At 44.6% G+C, this 26,244-nt stretch overlaps 1 protein-coding gene across 1 annotated transcript in view; it reads left to right on the forward strand.

Moving 5' to 3' along the window:
• Positions 1–26,244, forward strand: part of ranbp3b (RAN binding protein 3b) — a 134,378-nt gene that overhangs the window by 12,738 nt on the left and 95,396 nt on the right. Inside the window, exon 2 of the mRNA XM_086004755.1 lies at positions 19,612–19,656. Coding sequence (XP_085860881.1) covers positions 19,627–19,656 — 30 coding nt within the window. The 5' untranslated portion in view covers positions 19,612–19,626. The remainder of the gene's footprint in view (positions 1–19,611; positions 19,657–26,244) is intronic.

Below are 26,244 nucleotides of genomic sequence, written 5' to 3' on the forward strand. Positions count from 1 at the left end.
GTATCAAATTGAAAACGAAGGCATGCAATGTTGCCAAGATTGGTGGGAGACCAGAGGATTGGGAAATTTTTAAAAACCAGCAAAGGATGACTAAAAAAATAATAAAGAGAGAGAAGATAAATTATGAGAATAAGCTGGCAAGAAACATTAAAACAGATAGTAAGAGCTTCTACAGGTATCTAAAAAGGAAGAGGGTAGCTAAAGTAAACGTTGGTCCCTTAGAGGATGAGACTGGGGAATTAATAATGGGGAACGGGGAAATGGCAGAGACTCTGAACAAATATTTTGCATCTGTCTTCACTGTAGAAGACACTAACAACATCCCAATAATGGATAATCAAGGGGCCACAGGGAGTGGGGAAATAAAGACAATCATTATCACTAAGGAAATAGTACTCGGTAAAATAATGGGACTAAAAGACGACAAGTCCCCTGGACCAGATGGCCTGCATCCCAGGGTCTTAAAAGAAGTGGCTGCAGAGATCGTGGATGCATTGGTTGCAATATACCAAAATTCCCTGGACTCTGGAGAGGTCCCAGCGGATTGGAAAACCGCAAATGTAACACCCCTATTTAAGAAAGGAGGGAGACGGAAAGCAGGAAACTATAGACCAGTTAGCTTAACATCTGTCGTTGGGAAAATGTTGGAGTCCTTCATTAAGGAAGCAGTAGCAGGGCATTTAGAAAAACATACTACAGTCAAACAGTCCGCATGGTTTTAGGAAAGGGAAATCATGTTTAACAAATTTGCTGGAGTTCTTTGAGGATGTAACAAGCAGGGTGGACAAGGGTGAGCCAGTGGATGTGGTATATTTGGATTTCCAGAAGGCATTCGATAAGGTGCCACATAAAAGGTTACTGCATAAAATAAGAGCTCACGGAGTTAGGGGTAATATATTAAGAACATAAGAAATAGGAGCAGGAGTAGGCCAATCGGCCCCTCGAGCCTGCTCCACCATTCAATAAGATCATGGCTGATCTGATCCTAACCTCAAATCTTCTATCACTCTCCATCCCACCCAAACCCATGTGATCTCCCGGGAGAGGCGAAAAACCAGATAAAAAACCCAATGGCCAATTTGGGAGAAAAAATTTGGGAAATTCCTCTCCGACCCATCTAGGCGATCGAAACTCTTCCAGGAGATTACTCTGTCCCTATATTTTCTACAGTACTTACCTTCTGTAATGGATAGAGAATTGGCTAACTAACAGAAAGCAGAGAGTCTGGATAAATGGGTCATTTTCTGGTTGGCAAACGGTAAATAGTGGGGTGCCACAAGGTGCTGGGCCCCCAACTATTTACAATCTACATTAATGACTTGGATGAAGGGACCGAGTGTAATGTAGCCAAGTTTGCAGATGATTCAAAGATGGGTGGGAAAGCAAGTTTTGCAGAGGACTCAAAGAATCTGCAAAGGGATATAGACAGGCTAGGTGAGTGGGCAAACATTTGGCAGATGGAGTATAATGTGGGAAAGTGCGAGGTTATCCATTTTGGCAGGAAAAATAAAAAAGCAAACTATTATTTAAATAGAGAGAGATTACAAAATGCTACAGTTCAGAGGGACCTGGGGGTCCTTGTGCACGAAACACAAAAAGTTAGCATGCAGGTGCAGCAAGTAATCAAAAAGGCAAATGGAATGTTGGCCTGTATTTCAAGGGGGTTGGAGTATAAAAGCAGGGAAGTCCTGCTACAACTGTACAAGGTATTGGTGAGACCACACCTTGAGTACTGCATACAGTTTTGGTTAAGGAAGGATATACTTGCATTGGAGGCAGTTCAGGGACGATTCACTAGGTTAATTCCAGAGATGAAGGGTTTGACTTATGAGGAAAGGTTGAGCAGGCTGGGCCTATACTCATTGGAATTTAGAAGAATGAGAGGTGATCTTATCAAAACATATAAGATACTGAGGGGCCTCGACAGGGTAGATGCAGAAAGGATGTTTCCCCTCACGGGGAAATCTAGAACTCGGGGGCACAGTCTCAGAATAAAGGGTCACCCTTTTAGAACTGAGATGAGGGGGAACTTCTTCTCTCAGAGGGTCGTAAATTTGTGGAATTCTCTGCCCCAGAGAGCTGTGGAGGCTGGGTCATTAAATACATTTAAAGTGGAGATAGATAAATTTTTGCAAGATAAGGGAGTGAAGGGTTATGGGGAGTGGGCTGGGAAGTGGCTTTGAGCCCGAGATCAGCCATTGAATGGCGGAGCCGGCTCGGGGGGTCAAGTGGCCTATTCCTGCTCCTATTTCTTATGTTCTTATGTTATGTTCTTATCATTAGTCCAGGCCTCAGGATTACTAGTCCAGTAACAACCACTGTACTACCGTACCCTTTTGTGAACCATCTCATTCCTTTGTCCCACCATTGGCAGCAGAACTTTCATCCACTCGAGCCCTATTCTCTAGAGTCCTTATTTAAACCTAGCCACCTCTCCTACTTCTCAAGATCTCTATCTTTGATCAAGCTTTCAGTCAACCCTCTTAACATCCTCCTTCCTGGTTTGGCGTTAAATTTCCTGGTACCGATCTGAAACACCGTGGCACATTTTTACATTAAAATGCCATATAAATGCAAGTTGTTGGGGAGAAGATGCATGAGAAGAGAAAGGCGAATTAGCACGTGTGATAGAAAAAGAAAGTGTGAGAGGGAGGGGTGAGAAAGTAACATAAGGGAGAGAGAGGAGAATGAGAGAATTGATAGGAATGAAGTGGATGGGGCAAGAGGAGAATTGTTGGAGAGGGGGCAGAGAGAGTGCCTGAGACAGTGCCCTGAGGGTGAAAGAGTGCGCATAAAAGAGACAGTGTGTTGGTAGAGGGATGGATGAGGGGGATGTTAGTATACATTGTGGAGGAGGAGAGAAGGAGGAACAGAATGAATTTTAAAGAGAGGGTGCATAAGGGGAAGTCTTTTAGGTAGATAAAATATGTGTACGGTGGGCGGGAGCTGGAGAGAGGGCAAGGGAGAGCACGGAGGAAGGGTAGAGAAATGTTGTAAATCTGTGCAATGTACGCAAGTGGCACTGATTGCCAGTCTCATTTCCTTCCTTCCTGAGAAATTGGGAAATCATTGCATGGAAAATCACAGTTGGAATCGCATCTCATTATTGTGTGGCACTGCATTACAGCATCAACATACTATGCTGTTATGATGCACTTGTGATCGTGCTTATTTTACTTTGGTAGTAAAGCTTCAAGCATATTCAACTGTTGTGCTTTAATTTAAGTGGTGCCTATTTAGGGTGACTAATTAAATGTTTCCTTTCAAGAGGTTTATGATTTTGATAAAGAGTATCACTGTGTTGCCAATCACTCTGGAGCTGAGGCTGTACAGGATATCCAGCTCTTGTACCATGACATGGATTTTTCCGCTGCTGGTGTAGAGCTTCCATCTGATGTGGAAGTCCAGCATGAACCCAACCCCTCTCAATACCACGGCCACCACATAGTCCTTGAGCAAGATGGGGATCAGCAACTACACCACAGCCCTGCTTTACATATGCAAATGAAAAAAGGACGGTGGCTGGCTTAAAAAAAAAATTGCTCAGATCTCTCGTGGTGTGGAGAAGCAGAGCCAATCCTTTTTTAAAATAAATTAAAGTGATGAGAGTCCAAAGATGTGTGGGTTAGGTTGATTGACCATGATAAAAATTGACCCTTAGTGTTAGGGGGGATTAAATAGGTGGGGTTACGGGGATAGGGCTTGGGTGGGATGGCTGTCGGTGTAGGGACCAGGTGCTAGGGTTTGGATGATCAGCCATGATCTCGTTGAATGGCGGAGCAGGCTCGAAGGGCCGAATGGCCTACTCCTGCTCCTATCTTCTATGTTTCTATGTAGCAGAAAACAAAGATGACACAGCAAGTCTGGCTGAGAAGATGAAAAGTTGCTTTGCAGCATCACCCAGCGTCCAGAGCCTGCAGCTGCTTGCAGTTTCAAGCCGTATCACAGGCTTTTGTGACAGCCACAACATGACATAAATCCATTACGCTCGGAACGTCCCATTATAGTGCCACCTATAAGCATCGCTGGCAAACACCAAAGTAACAGATCCCCACTGGAACTGTTTACACAGGGGAAGATGTGACAGATGTACCAATATTAATAATATATAATTTAACAGCTTTGTGGCATTCCCTGTTTGTTATACTTATTACCCTCTGAGTCATGATTTTGTCACACTTGAGTATGATGCCGTGAAATTTTTAAACTATAAGGATTGTATCTATACTTACCATTACTTACCTTTTTCCTCCACCCTCAGGTCGTTGGGTTCATTTGTATTTTTTTAAGAGTCTGAAAGGGGCTTTTAGACTGCAGGGTGGAATTCCCTTCAAGTTTTCCATACAACTTTGGGGAAGTTTCTTATATGTCCAAACCTTTTAATAGCAAGGCTTTCCCCAATCTGATGCTGAGAGTGGAATTGAATGCTCCCATTCCCAGCACCCATTGCTTTCCATCTCTCACCCTTTCCCTTTCCTCCCTACCACCTCCCACCTCGAATGCCCATTTCTTCCTACCCGTTGCACTTTCCCTCTCCCTGCTGCTGCTTCCCTCCCCATGCCAGATCCCCACCGCCTAATATTTGCCAGTGAAAAGGCAGCCTGTGGTCTGGATCCCTTCCCCTATCCTTGGCCTGCAACACGAAAGGCACCACAACCTACTGGCTGGATCCATTTCCTGCAATCCCCACCTGAAAGTGCTTGCTTACTTGTGGCAACATCTCCCATCCAAAAAGATAGAAGAGAGAAAATGAAGCAGAAGGCAACAGATAGAACAGTAGAAAATAGAAAGGGAGAAGGAAAAGAGGAGAAAGAAGGAGGGTGGGGTAGAGGAACAAAGGGATCAGGAGTACAAATACACGAATCACTAAAAGTTGCACACAGGTTCACAAGTCCATAAAAAAAGCAAACCAAGCACTAGGGTTTATCTCTAGAGGGATAGAATTGAAAAGTAGGGAAGTTATGCTAAAACTGTATCGAACCTTGGTTAAACCACACATAGAGTACTGTGTACAGTTCTGGTCGCCATATTATAAAAAGGATATAGAGGCACTGGAGAGGGTGCAGAGAAGATTTACAAGGATGATACAAGAAATGCGAGGGTATACATATCAGGAAAGGATGAACAGGCTGGGTCTCTTTTCTCTTGAAAAAAGGCGGCTGAGGGGTGACCTAATCGTGGATACAGAGAGAACGTTTCCACTTGTGGGGAAGAGCATAACTAGAGGATATCAATATAAGATAGTCACCAAGAAATCCAATAGGGAATTCAGAAGAAACTTCTTTACCCAAAGAGTGGTGAGAATGTGGAACTCGCTACCACAGGGAGTGGTTGAAGCGAATAGTATAGATGCATTTAAGGGGAGGCTAGACAAGCATATGAGGGAGAAGGGAATAGAGGATTATGCTGATAGATTTAGATGAGGCAAGACGGGAGGAGGCTCGAGTGGAGCATAAACACCAGCATGGACTGGTTGGGCCAAATGGCCTGTTTCTGTGCCGTTTATCCTATGTAAAACCTGAAGAGAAAGGAAGGGAGAAGAGGGTGAGACAAGTGAAAGAGGAAAGAAAGTAACAGAGACAGATAAGAGAGGGTGTACCTTCTGACTTAACATGAGCAACACCACAGAACATCCACTAATCTAATTATAAAAAGCAGGCATTTTGTGTCTGTCACACTTTTGTCAAGAGTTCAAATGTCACAAACGACAGCTACACTTTAAATAAAAGCTGGGAGGGCGTGTGTGCTGTGAGGAGGATGCCAAGAAACTCCAGTATGATTCTGACAGGTTGGGTGATTGGGCAGAAGCATGGCAGATGCAGTATAATGTGGATAAATGCGAGGTTATCCACTTTGGTGGCAAAAACAGGAAGGCAGATTATTATCTGAACGGCAATAGATTGGGAGAAGGGAAAGTGCAACGAGACCTGGGTGTCCTTGTGTACCAGCCGCTGAAGGTAAGCATGCAGGTGCAGCAGGCGGTTAAGAAGGCAAATGGTATGTTGGCCTTCGTAGTGAGAGGATTAGAGTACAGGAGCAAGGATGTCTTGCTGCAGTTGTACAGGGCCTTGGTAAGACCACACCTTGAGCATTGTGTGCAGTTTTGGTCACCTTATCTGAGGAAGGATGTTCTTGCCATGGAGGGAGTGCAGCGAAGATTCACCAGACTGATACCTGGGATGGCAGGAATGACGTATGAGGAGAGATTGGGTCGATTAGGCTTATACTCACTAGAGTTTAGAAGAATGAGAGGGGATCTCATTGAAACATAAAATTCTAACAGGACTAGATAGACTAGATGCAGGAAGGATGTTCCCGGTGGCAGGGGAGTCCAGAACCAGGGGTCACAGTCTAAAGATAAGGGGTAAGCCATTTAGGACAGAGATGAGGAATTTCTTCACCCAGAGAGTGGTGAATCTGTGGAATTCTCTACCACAGAAGGCAGTTGAGGCCAATTCTTTAAATATATTCAAGAAGGAGTTAGATATATTTCTTAAGGCTAAAGGGATCAAGGGATATGGGGAGAAAGCAGGGACAGGGTACTGAATTTGGAATATCAGCCATGATCGCATTAAATGGCGGAGCAGGCTCGAGGGGCTGAATGGCCTACTCCTGCTCCTATCTTCTATGTTTCTATAAAGCCTTTTGATCATCTCTGTACAAACCCAGTGTTCACTTCACAACAATAGACTTTGTAGGCATAAGGGGACAGACAACTATACTTTTCATAGTATAACATTTCTGACCGTTACAAACAGCGCAGCCATACGGCGAACAATGCCGTAGAAGATTGGCTAGTAACCTGTCTTTTTCTATGTATTCTTTTTAGGCAGTCCCTCGGAACTGAGGATGACTTGCTTCCACATTAAAAATGAGCTCGCAGGTGGCTGATTAGTCCAATGCGGGACCTACAGTCTCTGTCACAGGTGGGGCAGACGGTGGTTGAAGGGGCGGATGGGTGGGGTGCTTGGGTTGATGTCCGCTCCTTGCGCTGCCTGCGCTTGGCTTCCACTTGCTCCCGGTGAAGAGACTCGAGGTGTTCGGCGCCTTCCCGGATGCTTCTCCGCCACTTTGTGCGGTCTTGGGCCAGGGATTCCCAGGTGTCGGTGGGATGTTGCACTTTTTCAAGGAGGCTTTGAGGGTGTCCTTGAAGCGTTTCCTCTGCCCACCTGGGGCTCTCTTGCCATGCCGGAGCTCCGAGTAGAGCGCTTGTTTTGGGAGTCTCGTATCGGGCATGCGGACAATGTGATCCGTCCATCGGAGCTAATTGAGCGTGGTCAGAGATTCGATGCTGGGGATGTTGGCCTGAGCAAGAACACTGACGTTGGTGCGCCTATCCTGCCAATGGATTTGCAGGATCTTGCGGAGGCAGCGTTGGTGGTACCGCTCCAGTGCTTTGAGGTGCCTGCTGTACGTGGTCCAGGTCTCTGAGGCATACAGCAGGGCAGGTATCACTGCTGCCCTGTAGACCATGAGCTTAGTGCCGGGTTTGAGGTCCTGGTCTTCAAACACTGTGTTTATGTATTAAACTCTTGCATATAGCGTACATCTCCTGTCATGATTTTGTCACACTGGTAAGTCATGACTTTGTTACAGGGAGTGGCACCTCTAATGCGTGAAAACACTTTCAAACCTTTTTTGCAGCATTTTTCATATGGCTACTTCTGATTGGCCTATAGTGACCGTGCCTCCTTGGTCCTCCATAAGTGCATCTCGCAAATTTGTTGAAACCTACGTCCGCTGGTGACAAGTTAAATAAACATCAAACAATGTAAGATAGCCATTCTTGTAATATTATTACTAAATCTTTTAAATAAAAATTTATTAGCTATTTCTTTTATAAGTTCATTGCTCCCAGTTTGCACTCCCAACCTGATGCGAGGTCTCTTCCAGATGGACCTGACAAGAGGTCCGTTGTTCATTTTTAATTCCTTGCTAGTTTATTTTTCATTCATTGTTCCCAGTTCATGCACTCGGCCAAATGATGTGCTCCTCCAGCGGCCATTTTATTTAATTCATTACGCGGCAGCTGCTGTATTTGATTAGCATCTGGTTTTCCACTTTTAAAGGTGTTGACTTTTAGTTGATTCCACAAACTTTTACTTATTTGCTGTTTTTTCTCCATTAATTCGTACGCTCCCTCCCAACCGTAAAAAAGAAGCTTGGCCCCGATACTGTTTCATTTAATTCGTACGTTTTGGAGAATCTGCTGCATTTAATTGGTTTTTTCCCCCACTATTTTAATAATTGTTACCATTAGTAACTATATTTGCTCTTTATATGAGTAATGTAGTAAAAAAGAAGATCCAAATGAAATGCCACGGGCATGTTGCTAATTAAATTAAATAGCATCTGAAAGGGTTATCTTGTGAGGTCAGGAGTGGGAAAGGAAGAAAAAGAGGAATCCACCAAAAGTTTATGCATGTTGCTAACTATAAATACAGGAAACTTTGTGCTATCCGGCACCGACGGGACCGAGCTGTTGCCGTTCCCTCAAAACTGCCGGACACACCAGCGTTCATGTTGAAACATACGGAGATTTTCATCTCCGTATCTGACAACAAACACTGTTGCTTAGCAACAGCTTCTAAACAGTCAGCCCGTACCTTGGAAGCGTCTCTCTGAAGCTGTTGCTAAGCTACAGAGACTTTGCAGAGCCTGACTGTTGAAAAAAAAAGCCACGAGAAGAAAAAAAACCTAACAAAACGGCTCCTGATTTAGCCTCCGGATAACACAAAGTTTCCTGTAACTAATAAATCCAATAGGGAATTCAGGAGAAACTTCTTTACCCAGAGAGAGGCTAGAATGTAGAACTCGCTATTACAGGGAATAGTTGAGACAACTAGCATGGATGCATTTAAGGGGAAGCTAGATAAACACATGAGGAAGAAACAAATAGAAGGTTATGCTGATAAATGAAGAGGCATGAGAGGAGCTCGTGTGGAGCATAAACACCGGCATGGTCCAGTTCGGCCAAATGGCCTGTTTCTGTGCCGCACATTCTATGAAATATGTAACAGTTAATATAGTGAAATGAAATAAATCTGATTACTAAGAGGTCCACTACTTAATTCTGACCGGTTTTAATAAATGTCTCCTTGCAGTACGTACATTTTTAGTTCTTTAGTACATAAACCTTTAGTGGATTCCTCTTTATCTTTACCTGACGAAAGGTCTTCGACCTGAAGCGTTAACTCTGTTTCTCTCTCCACGGATGCTGCCTGGCCTGCTGAGTTTTTCCAGCGTTTTCTGTTGTTATTTCGGATTTCTAGCATCCGCAGTATTTTGCTATTGTCCTCTTTATCTTAGATCGTTTGGCCAGTCCATTTAATTTGTAGATACAGGTTGAGCGTCCCAAATCCAGAGTTCTGGAATCTGGACTCCGGGATGATTGGTGGCAGGGGTCCGGAATCCGGACACCCCGAGGGAGGCTTACCAAAAACGCAACTTGGGCCCAGGCATTTCCGGACTCGGCATGTGTTTCTGATGTCCGAAGTCCGGAAATATCGCAGCTTGGGCGTTTCTGGACTTCGGACATCAGAAATACATTCTGAAGTCCGGAAAAACCCGAAAACCGGCTTGGCCTCGGTCCCAAGGTTGCCGGATACGGGACGCTCAACCTGTATATGCCATTTTATTCAATTAATTTGTTGAGAAGGCTAGTTTAATTAATTGGCATTTGTTTTGTAAGTGTATTTTATTTATTAATTCCACTAGTACATTTTATTTAATTGCGACGAAACCCACTACATGGATAATTAAGCAACTAATGAGAATGAATCTCCATTAATATCCCATCCTCAACGATGGTGGAGCCTAGCACGTGAATGCAAAAGACGAGGCTGAAGTGTTTGCAACTATCTTCAGCCAGAAGTGTCGATTCGATGATCCTTTTTGGCTTCCTTATGAGGTCCCCACCATCACAGATGCCAGTCCTCAGCTAATTCGATTCACTCCATGTGACATTAAAAAATGGCTGACTACACTGGACACAGCAAAGGCTACAGGCCCCGACAACATCCCGGCTATAGTGCTGAAGACTTGTGCTCCAGAACTAGCCGTGCTGCTTGCCAAGCTATTCCAGTGCAGCTGCAACACTGGCATTTACCCAACAATGTGGAAAATTGAAAGGTATGTCCTGTCCATAAAATGCAGGGTAAATCCAACCGGCCTATTACTGCCCTATCAGCCTACTCCCAGTCATCAGCAAAGTGATAGAAGGAGTCATTAAATGTGCTACTGAGCAGCACTTACTCACCAACAATCTGCTCAGAGATGCTCAGTTTGGGTTCCGCCAAGACCACTCGGATCCAGATCGCTTTACAGTCTTGGTCCAAAATGGACACAAGCTGAATTCCAGAGGTGAGGTGAGAGTGACAACCCTTGACATCAAGGCTGCATTTAACCGAGTGTGGCACCAAGGAACCCTAGTAAAACTGAAGTCCATAGGAATTGGGGAAAAACTCTCCAGTGGCTGAAGCCATAACTGGGACAAAGGAAGATGGTTGTGGTTGTTGGAGGCCAATCAACTCAGCCCCAGGAGTTCCTCAGGGCAGCGTCCGAAGCCTAACTATCTTCAGCTGCTTCATCAATGATCTTCCCTCCATCATAAGGTCCGAAGTGGGGCTGATTGCACAGTGTTCAGCTCCATTCGCAATTCCTCAGATAATGAAGCAGTCCACACCCGCATGCAGCAAGACCTGGACAACATCCAGGCTTAGACTGATAAGTGGCAAGTAATATTTGCGCCAAAAAGTGCCAAACAATTACCATCTCCAACAAGAGAGAGCCTAACCACCTCCCCATTACATTCAAAGGCATTACCATTGCTGAGTCCCCCACCATCAACATCGAGAAATTCAACTGGACCAGCCACGTAAATGCCATGGCTACTAGAACAGGTCAGAGGCTGAGTATTCTGTGGCAAATGGCTCACTTCCTGACTTCCCCAAAGTATTTCCACCACCTGCAAGACACAAGTCAGGAGTGTGATGGAATGCTCTGCACTTGCCTTGGGTATAACTGCACTATAGAATCTTAACACCATCCAGGACAAAGCAGTCTGCTTGCTCGCCACTACATCCACTAGCCTAAACATCTACCACAGGTGTACTGTGGCTGCAGTGTGTACTATCTACGGGATGCACTGCAACAACTCGCCAAGGCTTCTTTGGCAGCACCTCCCAAACCAGTGACTTCCACTACCTAGAAGGACAAGGGCAGCTGATGCATGGGAACACCACCATCTTCAAGTTCCCCTTCAAATCACACACCATCCTGACATATATCATGGCTCGTTGTTGCTGGGTCAAAATCCTGGAACTCCCAACCTAACAGCAGTCAGGGAGCACTTTCACTGCAAGGACTGTAGCAGTTCAAAAAGAAGGCCCACCACCACCTTCTCAAGGGCAACTAGGAATGGGCAATAAATGTCGGCCTTGCCAGCAATGCCCACATAAATTGAGAAATTGGCTGTCACAGTTCCTGTCACGCAGCAAATACAGCTTTACTGCTGGATGGAGCTTTAAAGCACAGCCACAATTGCAGCCTCCATGCCCAGAGAGGAAGGCAAGGAAGGCTCAGGAGCCATTTCCCCATTTTTACTATGTTATAGTATCTTCGTGTTTTCACATTTCTTTCCCTGGTCACTTATTTTTAGTTTAAGATTTGTTTTCCTGGATTTGTGCCCTTGAGGTCATCTCCCTCTCCTCGGGCTGTGCCTTGGCTTGTAATTCTCTCCCACTGGAGGACCTCTAGTCAGACTCCTGTATGAGGTTGATCTGCTTCTTCCCTCACCATACGTCTGAGCTTCTCCACCTTTTGGTCTCCTGCTCTCCCTGGAAGGCACCATCCATGCAGCAAGCCCAGCTCCACACTAAGCTGGGAACAACAGAGGAGAAAGGAGACCTAGTCCTCTCTGTTGGAACAAGAGGAAAAAAATCCTGCTTGGGGCTGGCTTTTCCACTCCACTGGCTTTGTATTGCTTTCTTCATGCTGCTCCCTCCTCTTTCTTAATGACCATGCCCTGCTATGCAATTGGCCTTGGTAGCTGCAGTATAAGTTCATTAGTTCTCCCCATTTGGCCTGCTAATTCCATCCCCATTACACCTGCTTCCCCATTTAGCCACGCTATTTCCAACCCCGTTCCAGCTCAGTGGAGAAACATTTCTTCTGCCCCATTGTCCAAAGCTTTCCAGCACTGCTGCCTCCTGTTTCTTTCTCAATAGTAACGTCGACAGGCAGCTGGAGGCCTGGTAGCTTCAACTTAGATGCAGTCCAACTGTTTCTCAAGTCCTCCTTTGAAAATGTATCGCTTTCTGCAGCCCTGCTCTGTCTCCACTTTCTCCAGGCCTTCTCCAACTCTTATTTTTTTTAATTCCCCTCTATACCCATTTCTGCTATGATTGCTCTAGCTATTCATTCATTTGTAAATTTCCCTTCTCCCCCTGCTGCCTGCTCCTTTGAACCCCAATCCACCTCTTCATTAGTTCCAACCCTCCCCCGCTGGTACATTACATAAAGGCCATTCATTTACAGCTTTCAGAAAATAATGGGCACAATTGTGAAATTCAGTGCCCCAAGACACAAGTAAAAATTGCAGAATACTGATGAATAAAAATCAAATTTTACTTTATCATTGTAAATTAGTGGCCTTGATGTTCCCTACATTGCATGAACACCCCAACTGTTCTGAAACAATTTATACTCTGACTCATTGTAAGCAATGCCACGGGATATCTAGTAATCTATTACATATTAAAATGTTGAGTGGATTGCAGCGTCCTGTCTCAAAAGTCATTGCAAACTCCTATATCAGGCTGTGGACCAGTTACAGCTGTAGGTAGTGCTGCAAGTGGGCAATTTCCACTTAAAACATGTTGCATAATGCTAGATAGAAATGTAGTAGTCTTTTAAAAAAAAGTTTTAATTCATTCATGGGATGTGGGCATCGCTGGCAAAGCCAGTATTTATTGCCCATCCCTAACTGCCCTTGAGAAGGTGGTGGTGAGCTGCCTTCTTGAACCGCTGCAGTCCTTGTGGTGAAGGTACTCCCACAGTTCTGTTAGGTACGGGGTTCCAAGATTTTGACCCAGTGACGATGAAGGAATGGCGATGTTTCCAAGCCAGGATGGTGTGTGACTTGGAGAGAACTTTGCAGCTGGTGGTGTTCCCATGTTTCTGCTGCCCTTGTCCTTCTAGGCAGTGGAAGTCACGGGTTTGGGAGGAACTGTCGAAGAAGCTTTGTTGAGTTGCTGCAGTGCATCTGGAGCCACAGTACACTGGTGGTGGAGGGAGTGAATGTTTAAGGTGGTGAATGGGTTGCCAATCAAGCGGGCTGTTTTGTCCTGGATGATGTTGAGCTTCTTGAGTGTTGTTGGAGCTGCACTCATCCAGGCAAGTGGAGAGTATTCCATCACACTCCTTACTTGTGTCTTGTAGATGGTGGAAAGGCTTTGGGGAGTCAGGAAGTGAGTCACTCGCCACAGAATACCCAGCCTCTGAGCTGCTCTTGCAGCCACAGTATTTATGTGGCAGGCCCAGTTAAGTTTCTGGTCAATGGTGACCCCCCCAGGATGTTGATGGTGGGGGATTTGGCGATGGTAATGCCATTGAATGTCATGGGGAGGTGGTTAGACTCTCTCTTGTTGGAGATGGTTATTACCTGGCACTTGTGCGGCGCGAATGCTACTTGCCACTTAACTGCCCTGAGAAAATCCTGCAGCGATGCCCTGGGGCTGAGATGATTGACCTCCAACAACCACAACCAGCTTCCTTTCTGATAGGTATGACTCCAGCCAGTGGAGAGTTTCCCCCCCGATTCCCATTGACTTCAGTTTTACTAGGGCTCCTTGATACCATACTCGGTCAAAAGCTACCTTGATGTCAAGGGCAGTCACTCTCAACTCACCTCTTGAAAGACCAAGACTGTAATGAAGTCTGGATCCGAGTGGTCCTGGCGGAACCCAACGAGCAGATTATTGGTGACTAAGTGCTGCTTGATAGCACTGTTGAGGACATCTTCCATCACTTTGCTGATGATTGAGAGTAGACTGATTGGGCGGTAATTGGCCGGATTGGATTTGTCCTGCTTTTTGTAGACAGGATACTTGGGCAATTTTCCACTTTGTCGGGTAGATGCTAGTGTTGTAGCTGTACTGGAACAGCTTGGCTAGAGGTGCGGCTAGTTCTGGAGCACAAGTCTTCAGCATTATAGCTGGGATGTTGTCAGGGCCCACAGCCTTTGCTATATCCAGTGCGCTCAGCCTTTTCTTGATATCACATGGAGTGAATCGAATTGGCTGAAGGTTGGCTTCTGTGGTGGTTGGGACCTCAGCACGAGGACGAGATGGATCAGCTACTCGGCACTTCTGGCTGAAGATGGTTGCAAACGCTTCAGCCTTGTCTTTTGCCTTCACGTGCTGGGCTCCGTCATCATTGAGGATGGGGATGTTCATGGAGCCTTCGCCTCCCTTTAGTTTAATTGTCCACCACCATTCATGACTGGATGTGGCAGGACTGCAGAGCTTTGATCTGATCTTTTGGTTGTGGGACGTTTTGCTCTGTCTGTAGCATGCTGCTTCCACTGTTTAGCATGCATGTAGTCCTGCGTTATAGCTTCCCCAGGTTGGCACCTAATTTTTAAGTATGCCTGGCATGCTCTTCTATACTCCTCATTGAACCAGGGTTGGTCCCCTGGCTTGATGGTATTGGTAGAGTGAGGGATATGCCGGGCCATTGTGCTGGCATACAATTCTGCTGCTGCTGATGACCCACAGTGCCTCAGGGATGCCCAGTTTAGAGCTGTTCTGAATCTATCTCATTGAGCATGGTGGTAGTGCCACACAACATGATGGAGAGTGTCCTCAGTGTGAAGACGAGACTTCGTCTCCACAAGGACTGTGCAGTGGTTACTACTACCAATGCAGTCATGGACAGATGCATTTATGATAGATTGGTGAGGACGAGGTCAAGTAGGTTTTTCCCTTGTGTTCTCTCAGCACCTGCCGCAGGCCCCATCTGGCAACTATGTTCTCAGGACTTGGCCAGCTTGGGCAGTAGTGGTGGTACCAAGCCACTCTTGGAGATGGACATTGAAGTCCCCCACCCAGAGTACATTCCGTGCCCAAGTGGTGTTCAACATGGAGGCGTACTGATTCATCAGCTGAGGGAGGGTGGTAGGTGGTAATCAGCATGAGGTTTCCTTGCCCAAGTTTGACCTGATGCTATGAAACTTCATGGGGTCCGGAGTCAATGTTGAGAACTTCCAGGGCCACTCCCTCCCATATAGCACTGTGCCACCACCACCTCCTCTGGTGGGTCTGTCCTGCCAGGACATAATGGTCACCGTTACTGATACTAGTTTTTAATTCCAGATTTATTTAATTAATTGAATTTAAATTCCCCAGCTGCCGTGGTGGTATTTAAACTCATGTCTCTGGATCATTAGTCCAGGCCTCTGGATTACTAGTCCAGTAACATAACCACTATGCTACCGTACCCATATATACATATAATATTTACAATTTGCACACGACAAGGTCCTACAAACAGCAATGTGATAATGACCAGATAATCTGTTTTAGTGATGTTGGTTGGGGGATAAATATTGGCCAGGACACTGGGGATAACTCCCCTGCTCATCTTCGAAAAGTTCTTCAAAACAGAACTTTTCTGTCCACCTGAGAGGGCAGACGGGGCCTCGGCAACGTTCCCTCTAAGCTGCGTGGCCACGCAGCTGTATGCCGGTCCCACGCAGCCTGGGACCAGCTTTTCAAATGTGAAATCTCGTGCATGCGTGAAACTTTGAATGGGCCGTGCAGCCCATTATAGGGACCGCGCACCCAAAAAAAATTGGGGGGAACAATAGGCATCGGTCTGAAAGACGGCACCTCCAACAGTGCAGCACTTCCTCTACTGCACTGAAGTGTCAGCTGTGATTTTGTGCTCAAGTATAGAAAAATATATATGTATAAAAATAATAGGTGAATTGACACCTGGTGGCTCAGCAGCAGCAAGTTAATTCCAGGAGCTTTTCATATCTATCTGAACGAAAATTTCCCTTCCTTCTCTCCAAACTTGACTAGCCTAACATGACATTACTCCAAAACAGTGCGCTTGTAGTTATATGAACTTATAAACTTCTGGCAATAAATGTTCTGTTCGTATCTGCTGCTTTTGTGGTCAGGCTTAATAATGAGTATCAGTGGAATAAGGGTTGCGCCGTTCATTGGACTTGCACTTGCCCATAGACTTTCTATGGGCTTCTGCAAGGCAAGTTGCCGTCAGCCAAACAACTCGGCGCCCTCTACAGGGCACCTGGAACCTCTGTGAACTGGGAAAGCAACTGTATCTCTCTGAAACCACTCAGACTGAAGAATCATTAATGAGCAGCGCAGATCCTGAACCTGCAAGTGTACGTTAGAGTAGTGAATTCAATGTCAAATCAGATACAGAAAGTGAAATGAGGAGAAGGAAAGAAAGATTGGATTAAGAGAGAGAAAGATATAAAAGAGACAGAAAGAAAAAGTAAAAACATTTTTATTTAATTTAAAAAAATCTCCAACAATAATTAAAAGCTAACGGAATAAGACCCCACACTTGTAAAGTTCATTTTCAGTGTCAGAGAGATTGTTTGGCAGTAATTAAGACTTACTACACCATGAAAAGGGTTACTTGCATTGGAATGGACAAGCCCTAACTTGTGGCGAGTTTAGTCTGTATCTACAACGTCAGTACAGGAACTTCACGCCATTCAATACATTTGAATGGGGATCCAGATGGTGACATGCTGTTTTTGCGCAGCTTACAGATGGACAGCGCATCTAGGACAACAACTTCCAGATTTTCACGTTTAACTGCGCATGTGGGCTCATCAAACGTTGCTGTCCGATTTGTGCATAAATAACAGTGAGCGCTGTTAGCCTTACCATTATTTTTACAACAAAATCTGGCCCATTCTCTTTAGCTGCTACAAATTTGCTTACAAAACAAAAGTGACTACAGTTCACAACCAATGAATTACTTATGTTTGAAGTGCTTTGTGACATCAGGTGTATGGTATAAGAGTAAAAGTAGCAGCATGGATAGAAAGTTGGTTGATGGACAGGAAGCAGCGTAAATGGGTGCTGCTCGGATTGGAGAAGGGTTGGAAGTGGTATCCCTCAGGAGTCCACTAGGTCCACTTTTGTTTTCTATATGTGTGTGTATTTAATATATATATTTTGGATATAGGGAGCGCAATTAAAATTTGCTGGTGACACAAAAGTAGAAGGTTTAGCAAAGAATGAGGCCGAAAGATTTCAGGAAGATACATAGGTTAGTGGAAATGGGCAGATAGCTGGCAGATGTAATTTAATGTGGATATGGGAGAAAAGTCAAGGAACAGAAGTAAGTACTTAATAGAAAGACACTGAGCGGTGTGGATGAACAGAGCCACCATGGGTTTCAAATAATTACAGTTTGGATTCACCAGGATGATGCTAGGCATTAGAAACTAGTTATGAAGTGAGACTTGTGATACTGGGACTATTTCCACTGGAGCAGAGAAAGCCAAAAGGAGGTTTAATAGAGGCTTTTAAATTTATGAAGAGTTTTGACGGAATGAATAGGGAAATACTATTTCCTATTGTTGGGGTGTCATTGACAAAAGCTCATCAATTTAAAATTATCGCTGAGAATGAGGAGAGAGGTTAAGAGAAATTCTTTTACACAGAGGGTTGTTGGAGCAAAGGATGCTTTGCCACAGAGAGTGTTTGAGAAAAAGACCATTGCATCTTTTAAGGAAAAATTCCAGAAGTCTATCCTCGGCTATTTCCACCACCTGCACCATCCAAATTACTATTATGGCGACATAACCATTATTGCCAAGTCACACCAAGGCCTTTCCCCTTACTTATACGGTACCTTCCCTTTTGAACACGTCATCTCCTCCAATCTTGCCATTCATTTAAAATCATTATAACCTACGACCCCCAAGGCCCACGTTGACTTCCTCCCACAGATCTTCTCCCTTCTCTCTTTCCTTAGCCTCTGTACCAACCGACTCTTCATCCTTGGTGACTTCAATTTCTGTCTCAACTCCTTTTGTCCCTCTCCTCCAAATTCAGTGCCATCTTTTAATCTCACCCTTCATTAAATTTCCCAACCCATGTCTTGGGCTATATCCACACCCTTTTCATCTCTTGTGTCCTTTGCACTTTCAGTCTCAAATCACTGACAAGGCCATTTCTGACCACTTCCTCCGCTCCCTCACTGCCCACATTCTACTACTCTCCTTCAATCCCAGTACTATCACCATTTGCCTATGGAAAATCTCTCCCTCAAGTCACTTGCAACTAACTGCACTGTCGAATCCCCAGATCCCTCACTTTTAGCACTCTACTCATTGCCTTGCCTAACTGCTCCCTCACCCCTCTCTTCAATGTTCTTGTTCCCAGCAAACCCATCATTTTCTCCCACCCTTGTCAATCCCCCCAGTACAGTTCCCATCTTTGCTTCCTCAATTCGGTGGGATTCAAATTTGAGCGTTCCTGGTGCATAACGATCTATCGCCAGATCTGACCAGACCATATCTTGATCTTTTCCTTGCCCTTCTCTTGGATGGTGGAAATCTCTTTTATTCAATTCTTCAGACACCGTTTTTCATATTTTTTTTGCAAGTGTAACCAATTGCTTTAACATCCAAGCTGGATGTCAGCTAACCACTACTTCTGGGCTTACTTTGTCATCTTTCCTATTCTTTTCAACACTGATGGTATCCGTCACTATAGTGAATTGACCCTTCCCTAAGTGTTAATGATTCAGGAAGAGAAAATTTTGCAGAACTTACTATAAAAATCAGTCTTTTTTCTTCCTACAATTTTCAAGCTTTTAAAACACAAGCTTAGTGTTACATACCTAATTGTCTTTTACTCTTCTACCTTAGTGCCCTTCAGTATGGGCCTGTCACTTCACCTTGAGGTCTCAATGAAAATAAACCTGTCTGTTTCTCTGTTCCCGTTATCTCCTGTACCTGCTATCTGTGTCTCTGTTCAGTGTTTTTTTTTTAAGTGTTGAAATGCACTCCCTCAAATGGCTTACTTCATGAATAGGTGAACTATGCAGACCAGCAAGAGCTCAGGCTTGATCCCTAGTCTGTGCTTAGTAGCCGATTCTCGTCGGGGTGAGGTCAGGGCATGATAATTGGCCTCCCCATCCATGAATTGAGGAGAGAATCAGCCATGGTTCTCACCCCTGATTGCTATCCAGTGACTATACCTGTGTGGATATCAGATGAAGACTGGGTCAGGCTCAGTTGTAATGTTCTTCCCCCCCCCCCCCCCCCCCATAAGCAGTTGGATAGTCTGCCAACACTCGCTGTTGAGTTCTGCAAATTACTATTTATTTGGCTGCGATACCAAAAGGTGTAACGTGCCCCACTCAAGGAAGAGTGCAAAGTAGGAAGTTGTTGAGAAAAAGAAAAGTTTAAATATTGTCCAGTGTTACATATTAACTCATGCTTCAATTTTATATTGTACTGTATTAAGGTATATTTAAAAAGTAATATTTGTTGATTTAAAATGTTTATATATAGAATTTTTAAAATGTTTATTATAACTACTGTGTTTATAGGAAAAACTTGAACCAATGACCTCATCTACACCGCCGTCAAACAAGGTAACAATAAATAAGGGGAACTTCTGCAAGACAGCAAGATTGAGATGAGGGAGTGTTGGGGTAATTGAATCCAGAGACGAGGGAGAATTCAGCATATAATACCGCAGTACAATATAGGAGAGCTCAGGATTGGTTCTTCAGGAAATGAAAGAGAACACCCTCTAGTGGAACAAATTAGAAATTTATAGATATCAGTGGCATTTTGGAAATCGCTAAGATTCCTATTTGGATCTGGGACAGAAAACAGGACTGGCTTGGGGGAAGTACTGGAAATGTGAATCAGACTAACTTAAGGTTAATTGGGGCAGTAAAAAATATTGACCCAGATTTTGCTGGAGCAGGGCCTCTCACAACGTGCCCCATTAGTTAGACTTATTCGTGCATGTTTAGGTTTTAAAAAAAATTTCCCCACAAAGTTGCTGGAAGTGCGAGCTGATACAGATAGACTACCCTTTATCCGGACTTCCGAAAACCGAAACCCTCTAAAAACCGAAGGTTTTTTCAGTCAGTGTAAGTCCAGCGTAAGTCGTGCGCACGACCCCCCGCCGACCCCGACCCCCGCTGACTTACGCTGAGCGTCAGCGTAAGTCGTGCGCACGACCCCCCGCCGATACCCCCGCCGACCCCGACCGTAAGTCGGGGGGGTCGGCGCCGGCGGGGGTCCGCGGGGGTCGGGGCCGGCGGGGGTCGGGGGTGCGCGGGGGTCCGCGGGGTGGTCGTGCGCACGACACCCCTGCCGACCCACCTTCCGAAATCCGAAATTCTCCGAAAACCGAAACACGGCTGGTCCCGAGGTTTTCGGATAAAGGATAGTCTACCTGTAACGGCGCAGCGAGGGTGACAGGACATCTGGGACCTTGATGAACAGTGGGACATAACAAGAAATAGGAGCAAGAGTAGGCCATCCGGTCCTTCAAGCCTTTGGGACAAACTGTCTATCTCCTTAACTAATGAAATTAAAAGATTGACAAATAAACAGAGGAAGCAATGGGAAGGAGGCTGAATAAAAGTGAGTGAATTCAAGGTCAAATTAGATACAGAACGAGAAATAAAGAGAGGGAGAGAAAGATTAAGAGAGAAAGAAAAAAGACAAAGGAAAAGTAAGAAAAAATATTAAGATTTTAAATTTGACATTTAAAAAATCTCCAACAACAATTCACAACTTGAAGGAATGAGACTCCATACTTTTAATTGTTCACTTTCTGGGCCAGAGCGGTTGATTGGCAGGCATTAACAATTATCACGTCGTTAAAAGGCTACTTGCAGTGTTAATTACGAGACTTAAGTTTCTGTGGCGCATTTAATGGGCGATTAAAGTGCAAATGCAGCAACTTCTTGAAAATCACGGGGCGAGATTCTGTTTTCACGAAACTAACGGTGGAGCGGTGCAATCGGCCAGCAACTTGTGGTGATTCGCAATTCAAGGGGTATCTCTTCCTCGCCACAAGTTGCTGGCTGATTTGCACATTAATAACGGCGTGTGTCATTCAGATGCCGTTATTTTTTTCAGCTAAATCTGGCCCATGATTACGAGTCCAGTCAGATTTGCAACTCTCAAAATGGTATGATGATTTCAGATCAGTGTTGTTGGCACCCATTTTTCCTTCACTTTGTAGTACGCAATGTAACTTATCCTCTTAAATGTTTTTTCAAAATTTCATCAATATTCATAAGTAGTTAGATTCCTTCCATCAGACACTAAGTTTACTTTTAAAATATAAATAATATATGAGCAGTTTATGCATATATGATGTTGCTTGGATCCATCTCTCTATATGTATATAAACATTGTTTTGGAATTTGAATTTATTTGATACCTGAGAGAAAGCGTCACTATAGGGAGGTACATATGTGTCTGACCTCTATACAAATAAAGGAACAATTCATCCTATAAATTTGGGTGTGGCCACTTTAATTCTGTCCCTTTAAGAGTTGGTAACAAGATGTTGGCACTCCTTCCCCACTTTCATATATAAGCCATGTTTTGGTATTAAACATTATTCCATTTCTTATGTCAGCAACAATGTATTCTATTGCTGGAAGATCAAGAAAATGTTTTTAAATTTCAGACATTCAGTAATCTACAAAGAGCAGGTACAGCACCTATCACCTGGGGAAAATCACAAAATAATTACTTTAATGGTGTCATTACATTGGGCATCACTGATGGGCAGGTACTCTAATTGGCAGGACGTAACTAGTGGTGTCCTGCAGGGATCTGAGTTGGAGCCTCAACTATTCACTGTATTTATTAACAACTTAGATGATGGGATAGAAAGCCATATATCCAAATTTGCCGATGACACAAAGATAGGTGGCATTGTAGGCAGTGTAAACATAGAAACATAGGAGCAGGAGTAGGCCATTCGGCCCCTCGAGCCCGCTCCGCCATTTAATGAGATCCTGGCTGAACATCCAAATTCAGTACCCCGTCCCTGCTTTCTCCCCATATCCCTTGATCCCTTTAGCCTCAAGAAATATATCCAACTGCTTCTTGAATATATTTAATGAATTGTCCTCAACTGCCCTGTGTGGCAGAGAATTCCACAGGTCTGGGAGGTCCTAAATGGCTTACCCGTTATCCTTAGACTGTGACCCCCTGGTTCTGAACTCCCCCGCCATTGGGAACATCCTTCCTGCATCTAATCTGTCTAGTCCTGTTAGAATTTTATAAGTTTCAATGAGATCCCCCTCTCATTCTTCTAAACTCTAGCGAATATAAGCCTAATCAACTCAATCTCTCTTCATACGTCATTCTTGCCATCCCAGGTATCAGTCTGGTGAATCTTCGCTGCACTCTCTCCATGGCAAGAACATTCTTCCTCAGATAAGGCGACCAAAACTGCACACAATATTCAAAGTGTGGCCTCACCAAGACATCCTTGCTCCTGTACTCGAATCCTCTAGCTATGAAGGCCAACATACCATTTGCCTTCTTAACCGCCTGCTGCACATGCATGCTTACCTTCAGCGACTGGTGCACAAGGACACCCAGGCCTCGTTGCACTTCCCCTTTTCCCAATCTATTGCCGTTCAGATAATAATCTGTCTTCCTGTTTTTGCCACCGAAGTGGATAACTTCGCATTTATCCACATTATACTGCATTTGCCATGCATCTGTCCAATCACCCAACCTGTCCAAATCATACTGGAGTTTCTCTGCATCCTCCTCACAGCACACATGCTCACCCAGCTTTGTGTCGTCTGCAAACTTGGAGATATTACATCTAGTTCCCTCGTCTAGATCATTTATATATATTGTGAATAGCTGGGGTCCTAGCACCGATCCCTGCAGTACCCCACTAGTCATTGTCTGCCACTCGGAAAAAGACCCGTTTATTCCAACTCTTTGCTTCCTGTCTGCCAACCAGTTCTCTATCCAAGACAGTACCTTACCCCCAATCCCATGTGCTTTAACTTTGCACACTAATCTCTTATGCGGGACCTTATCGAAAGCCTTCTGAAAGTCCAAATACAGCACATCCACTGGTTCTCCCTTATCTATTCTACCAGTTACATCCACAAAAAATTCCAGTAGATTAGTCAAGCATGATTTACCTTTTGTAAATCCATGTTGACTTTGTCCGATCCTGTCACTGTTTTCCAAGTGCTCTGCTATTACATCTTTTATAATGGACTCTAGCATTTTCCCCACTACCGATGTCAGGCTTACCGGTCTATAATTCCCCGTTTTCTCTCTACCACCCTTTTTAAATAGTGGGGCTACATTAGCTACCCTCCAATCCATGGGAACTGTTCCAGAGTCTATAGAATTTTGGAAGATGACCAGCAATGCATCTACTATTTCTAGGGCCACTTCCTTAAGTACCCTAGGATGTAGATTATCAGGCCCTGGGGATTTATCAGCTTTCAATCCCATCAATTTCCCTAACACCATTTCCCTCCAAACACTTATTTCATTTAATTCCTCCCTCTCATTAGACCCTATGTTTCCCGACATCTTTGGGAGGTTATTTGTGTCCTCCTTTGTGAAGATAGAACCAAAGTATGTATTTAATTGGTCTGCCATTTCTTTGTTCCCCATTATAAGTTCCCCTGATTCTGACTGCAAGGGACCTACGCTTGACTTCACCAATCTTTTTCTCTTCACATATCTATAGAAGCTTTTACAGTCAGTTTTTATGTTCCCTGAAAGCTTACCCTCTTAATTAATCCCTTTGTCCTCCTTTGCTCAATCCAAAACTGCTCCCAATCCTCAGGTTTGCTGCTTTTTCTGGCCAAATTATATGTCCTCTCCTTGCATCTTATACTATCCCTAATTTCCCTTGTTAGCCACTGTTGAGTCACCTTTTTTGTTTTATTTTTATGCCAAACAGGGATGAACAAATTCTGTAGTTCATCCATGCGATCTTTAAATGTTTGCCATTGCCTATCCACCATCAACCCTTTGAGTGACATTCCCCAATCCATCCTAGCCAACTCGTGCCTCGTACCATCGTAGTTTCCTTTATTTAAATTCAGGACCCTAGTCTCTGAGTCAACTACTTCACTCTCCATTTTAATGAAGTATTCTATCATAATATGATCGCACATCCCCAAGGGGCCTCGCACAACAAGATTGCTAATTAATCCTTTCTCGTTACATAATACCCAGTCTAAGATGGCCTGATCTCTAGTTGGTTCCTCAACATATTGGTCCAGGAAACCATCCCGTATACACTCTAGGAATTCCTCCTCCACAGTATTGTTACTAATTTTGTTAGCCCAATCTATATGTAGATTAAAGTCACCCATGATAACTGCTGTGCCCTTATTGCACGTGACTCTAATTTCCCGTTTAATGCCATCCCCAACCTCAGCATTACTGTTTGGGGGTCTGTATACAACTCCCACTAACGTTTTCTGCCCTTTGGTATTTCTCAGCTCTGCCCATACAGATTCCACATCATCAGAGCTAATATCCTTCCTTACTATTGTGTTAATCTCTTTAACCAGCAATGCTACCCCTCCTCCTTTTCCTTTTTTCCTGTTCTTCCTGAATATTGAATACCCCTGGATGTTGAATTCCCAGTCTTGGTCGCCCTGGAGTCATGTCTCCGTAATCCAAATTATATCATATCCGTTTACATCTATTTGCGCAGCTAATTCATCCACCTTATTACGAATGCTTCTTGCATTAAGACACAAAGCCTTCAGGTTTGATTTTTTAACACTCTTAGTCTTTTTAGAATTATGTACTGTGGCCCTGTTTGATTTACACCCTTGATTTCTCTGCCTTCCACTTTTGCTTTTCTCCTTCCTGTCTTTTGTTTCTATCCTTGCTTCCCTTTCCTCTGTCTCCCTGCACAGGTTCCCAACCCCTTGCCATTTTAGTTTAAACCCTCCCCAACAGCACTAGCAAACACTCCCAGGACATCGGTTCCGGTCCCTCCCAGGACATCGGTTCCGGTCCCGCCCAGGTGCAAACCGTCCAGTTTGTACTGGTCCCAACTCCCCCAGAACCGGTTCCAATGTCCCAGGAATTTGAATCCCTCCCCCTTGCACCATTCCTCTAGCCATGTATTCATCTGACATAGCCTTCTATTTCTAGTCTGACTAGCACGTGGCGCTGGTAGCAATCCTGAGATTACTACCTTTGAGGTCTATTTTTTAATTTACCTCCTAACTCCCTATATTCAGCTTTTAGGACCTCATCCTGTTTTTTTAACCTATATCGTTGGTACCTATATGCACCACGACAACTGGCTGTTCACCCTCCCCCTCCAGAATGCCCTGCAGCCGCCCCGAGACATCCTTGACCCTTGCACCAGGGAGGCAACATACCATCCTGGAGTCTCGTTTGTGGCCGCAGAAACGCCTATCTATTCCCCTTACAATAGAATCCCCTATCATTACAGCTCTCCCACTCTTTTTCCTCCTGTCCTGTGCAGCAGGACCACCCATGGTGCCAGGAAGTTGGCTGCTGCTGCTGTCCCCCGATAAGCTATCTCCCTCAACAATATCCAAAGTGGTATATCTGTTTGAAAGGGGGATGGCCACAGGGGACCCCTGCACTACCTGCCTGCGCCTACTACTCTGCCTAGTGGTCACCCATTCCCTTCCTGCCTGTGCAGCTTTTACCTGCGGTGTGACCAACTCCCTAAACGTGCTATCCACGATGTCCTCAGCATTGCGAATGCTCCAGTATGTATCCATTCGCAGCTCCAGTGCCGCAATGCGGTCTATGTAGATGAAAGCATAAAATTACAAAGGGATATTGATAGATTAAGTGAATGGGCAAAACTGTGGCAAATGGATTTCGATGTAGGCAAATGTGAGGTCATCCACTATGGACCTAAAAAGGATAGAACAGGGTACTTTCTAAATGGTGAAAAGCTAAGAACAGTGGCGGTCCAAAGAGACTTGGGGGTCCAGGTACATAGAGCATTAAAATGTCATGAACAGGTACAAAAAATAATCAAAAAGGTTAATAGAATGCTTGCCTTTATACCTAGAGTACCTGAATACAAGGGGATGGAAGTTATGTTGCAGTTATACAAAACCCTGGTTAGACCACACCTGGAATACCGTGAGCAGTTCTGGACACCACACCGTAGGAAGGATATGTTGGCCTTGGAGGGAGTGCAG

This window comes from Somniosus microcephalus, chromosome 13 (assembly GCF_052327205.1).
Source record: "Somniosus microcephalus isolate GS21.2 chromosome 13, FLI_Smic_1.0, whole genome shotgun sequence".
Classification (NCBI taxonomy): Eukaryota; Metazoa; Chordata; class Chondrichthyes; order Squaliformes; family Somniosidae; genus Somniosus; species Somniosus microcephalus.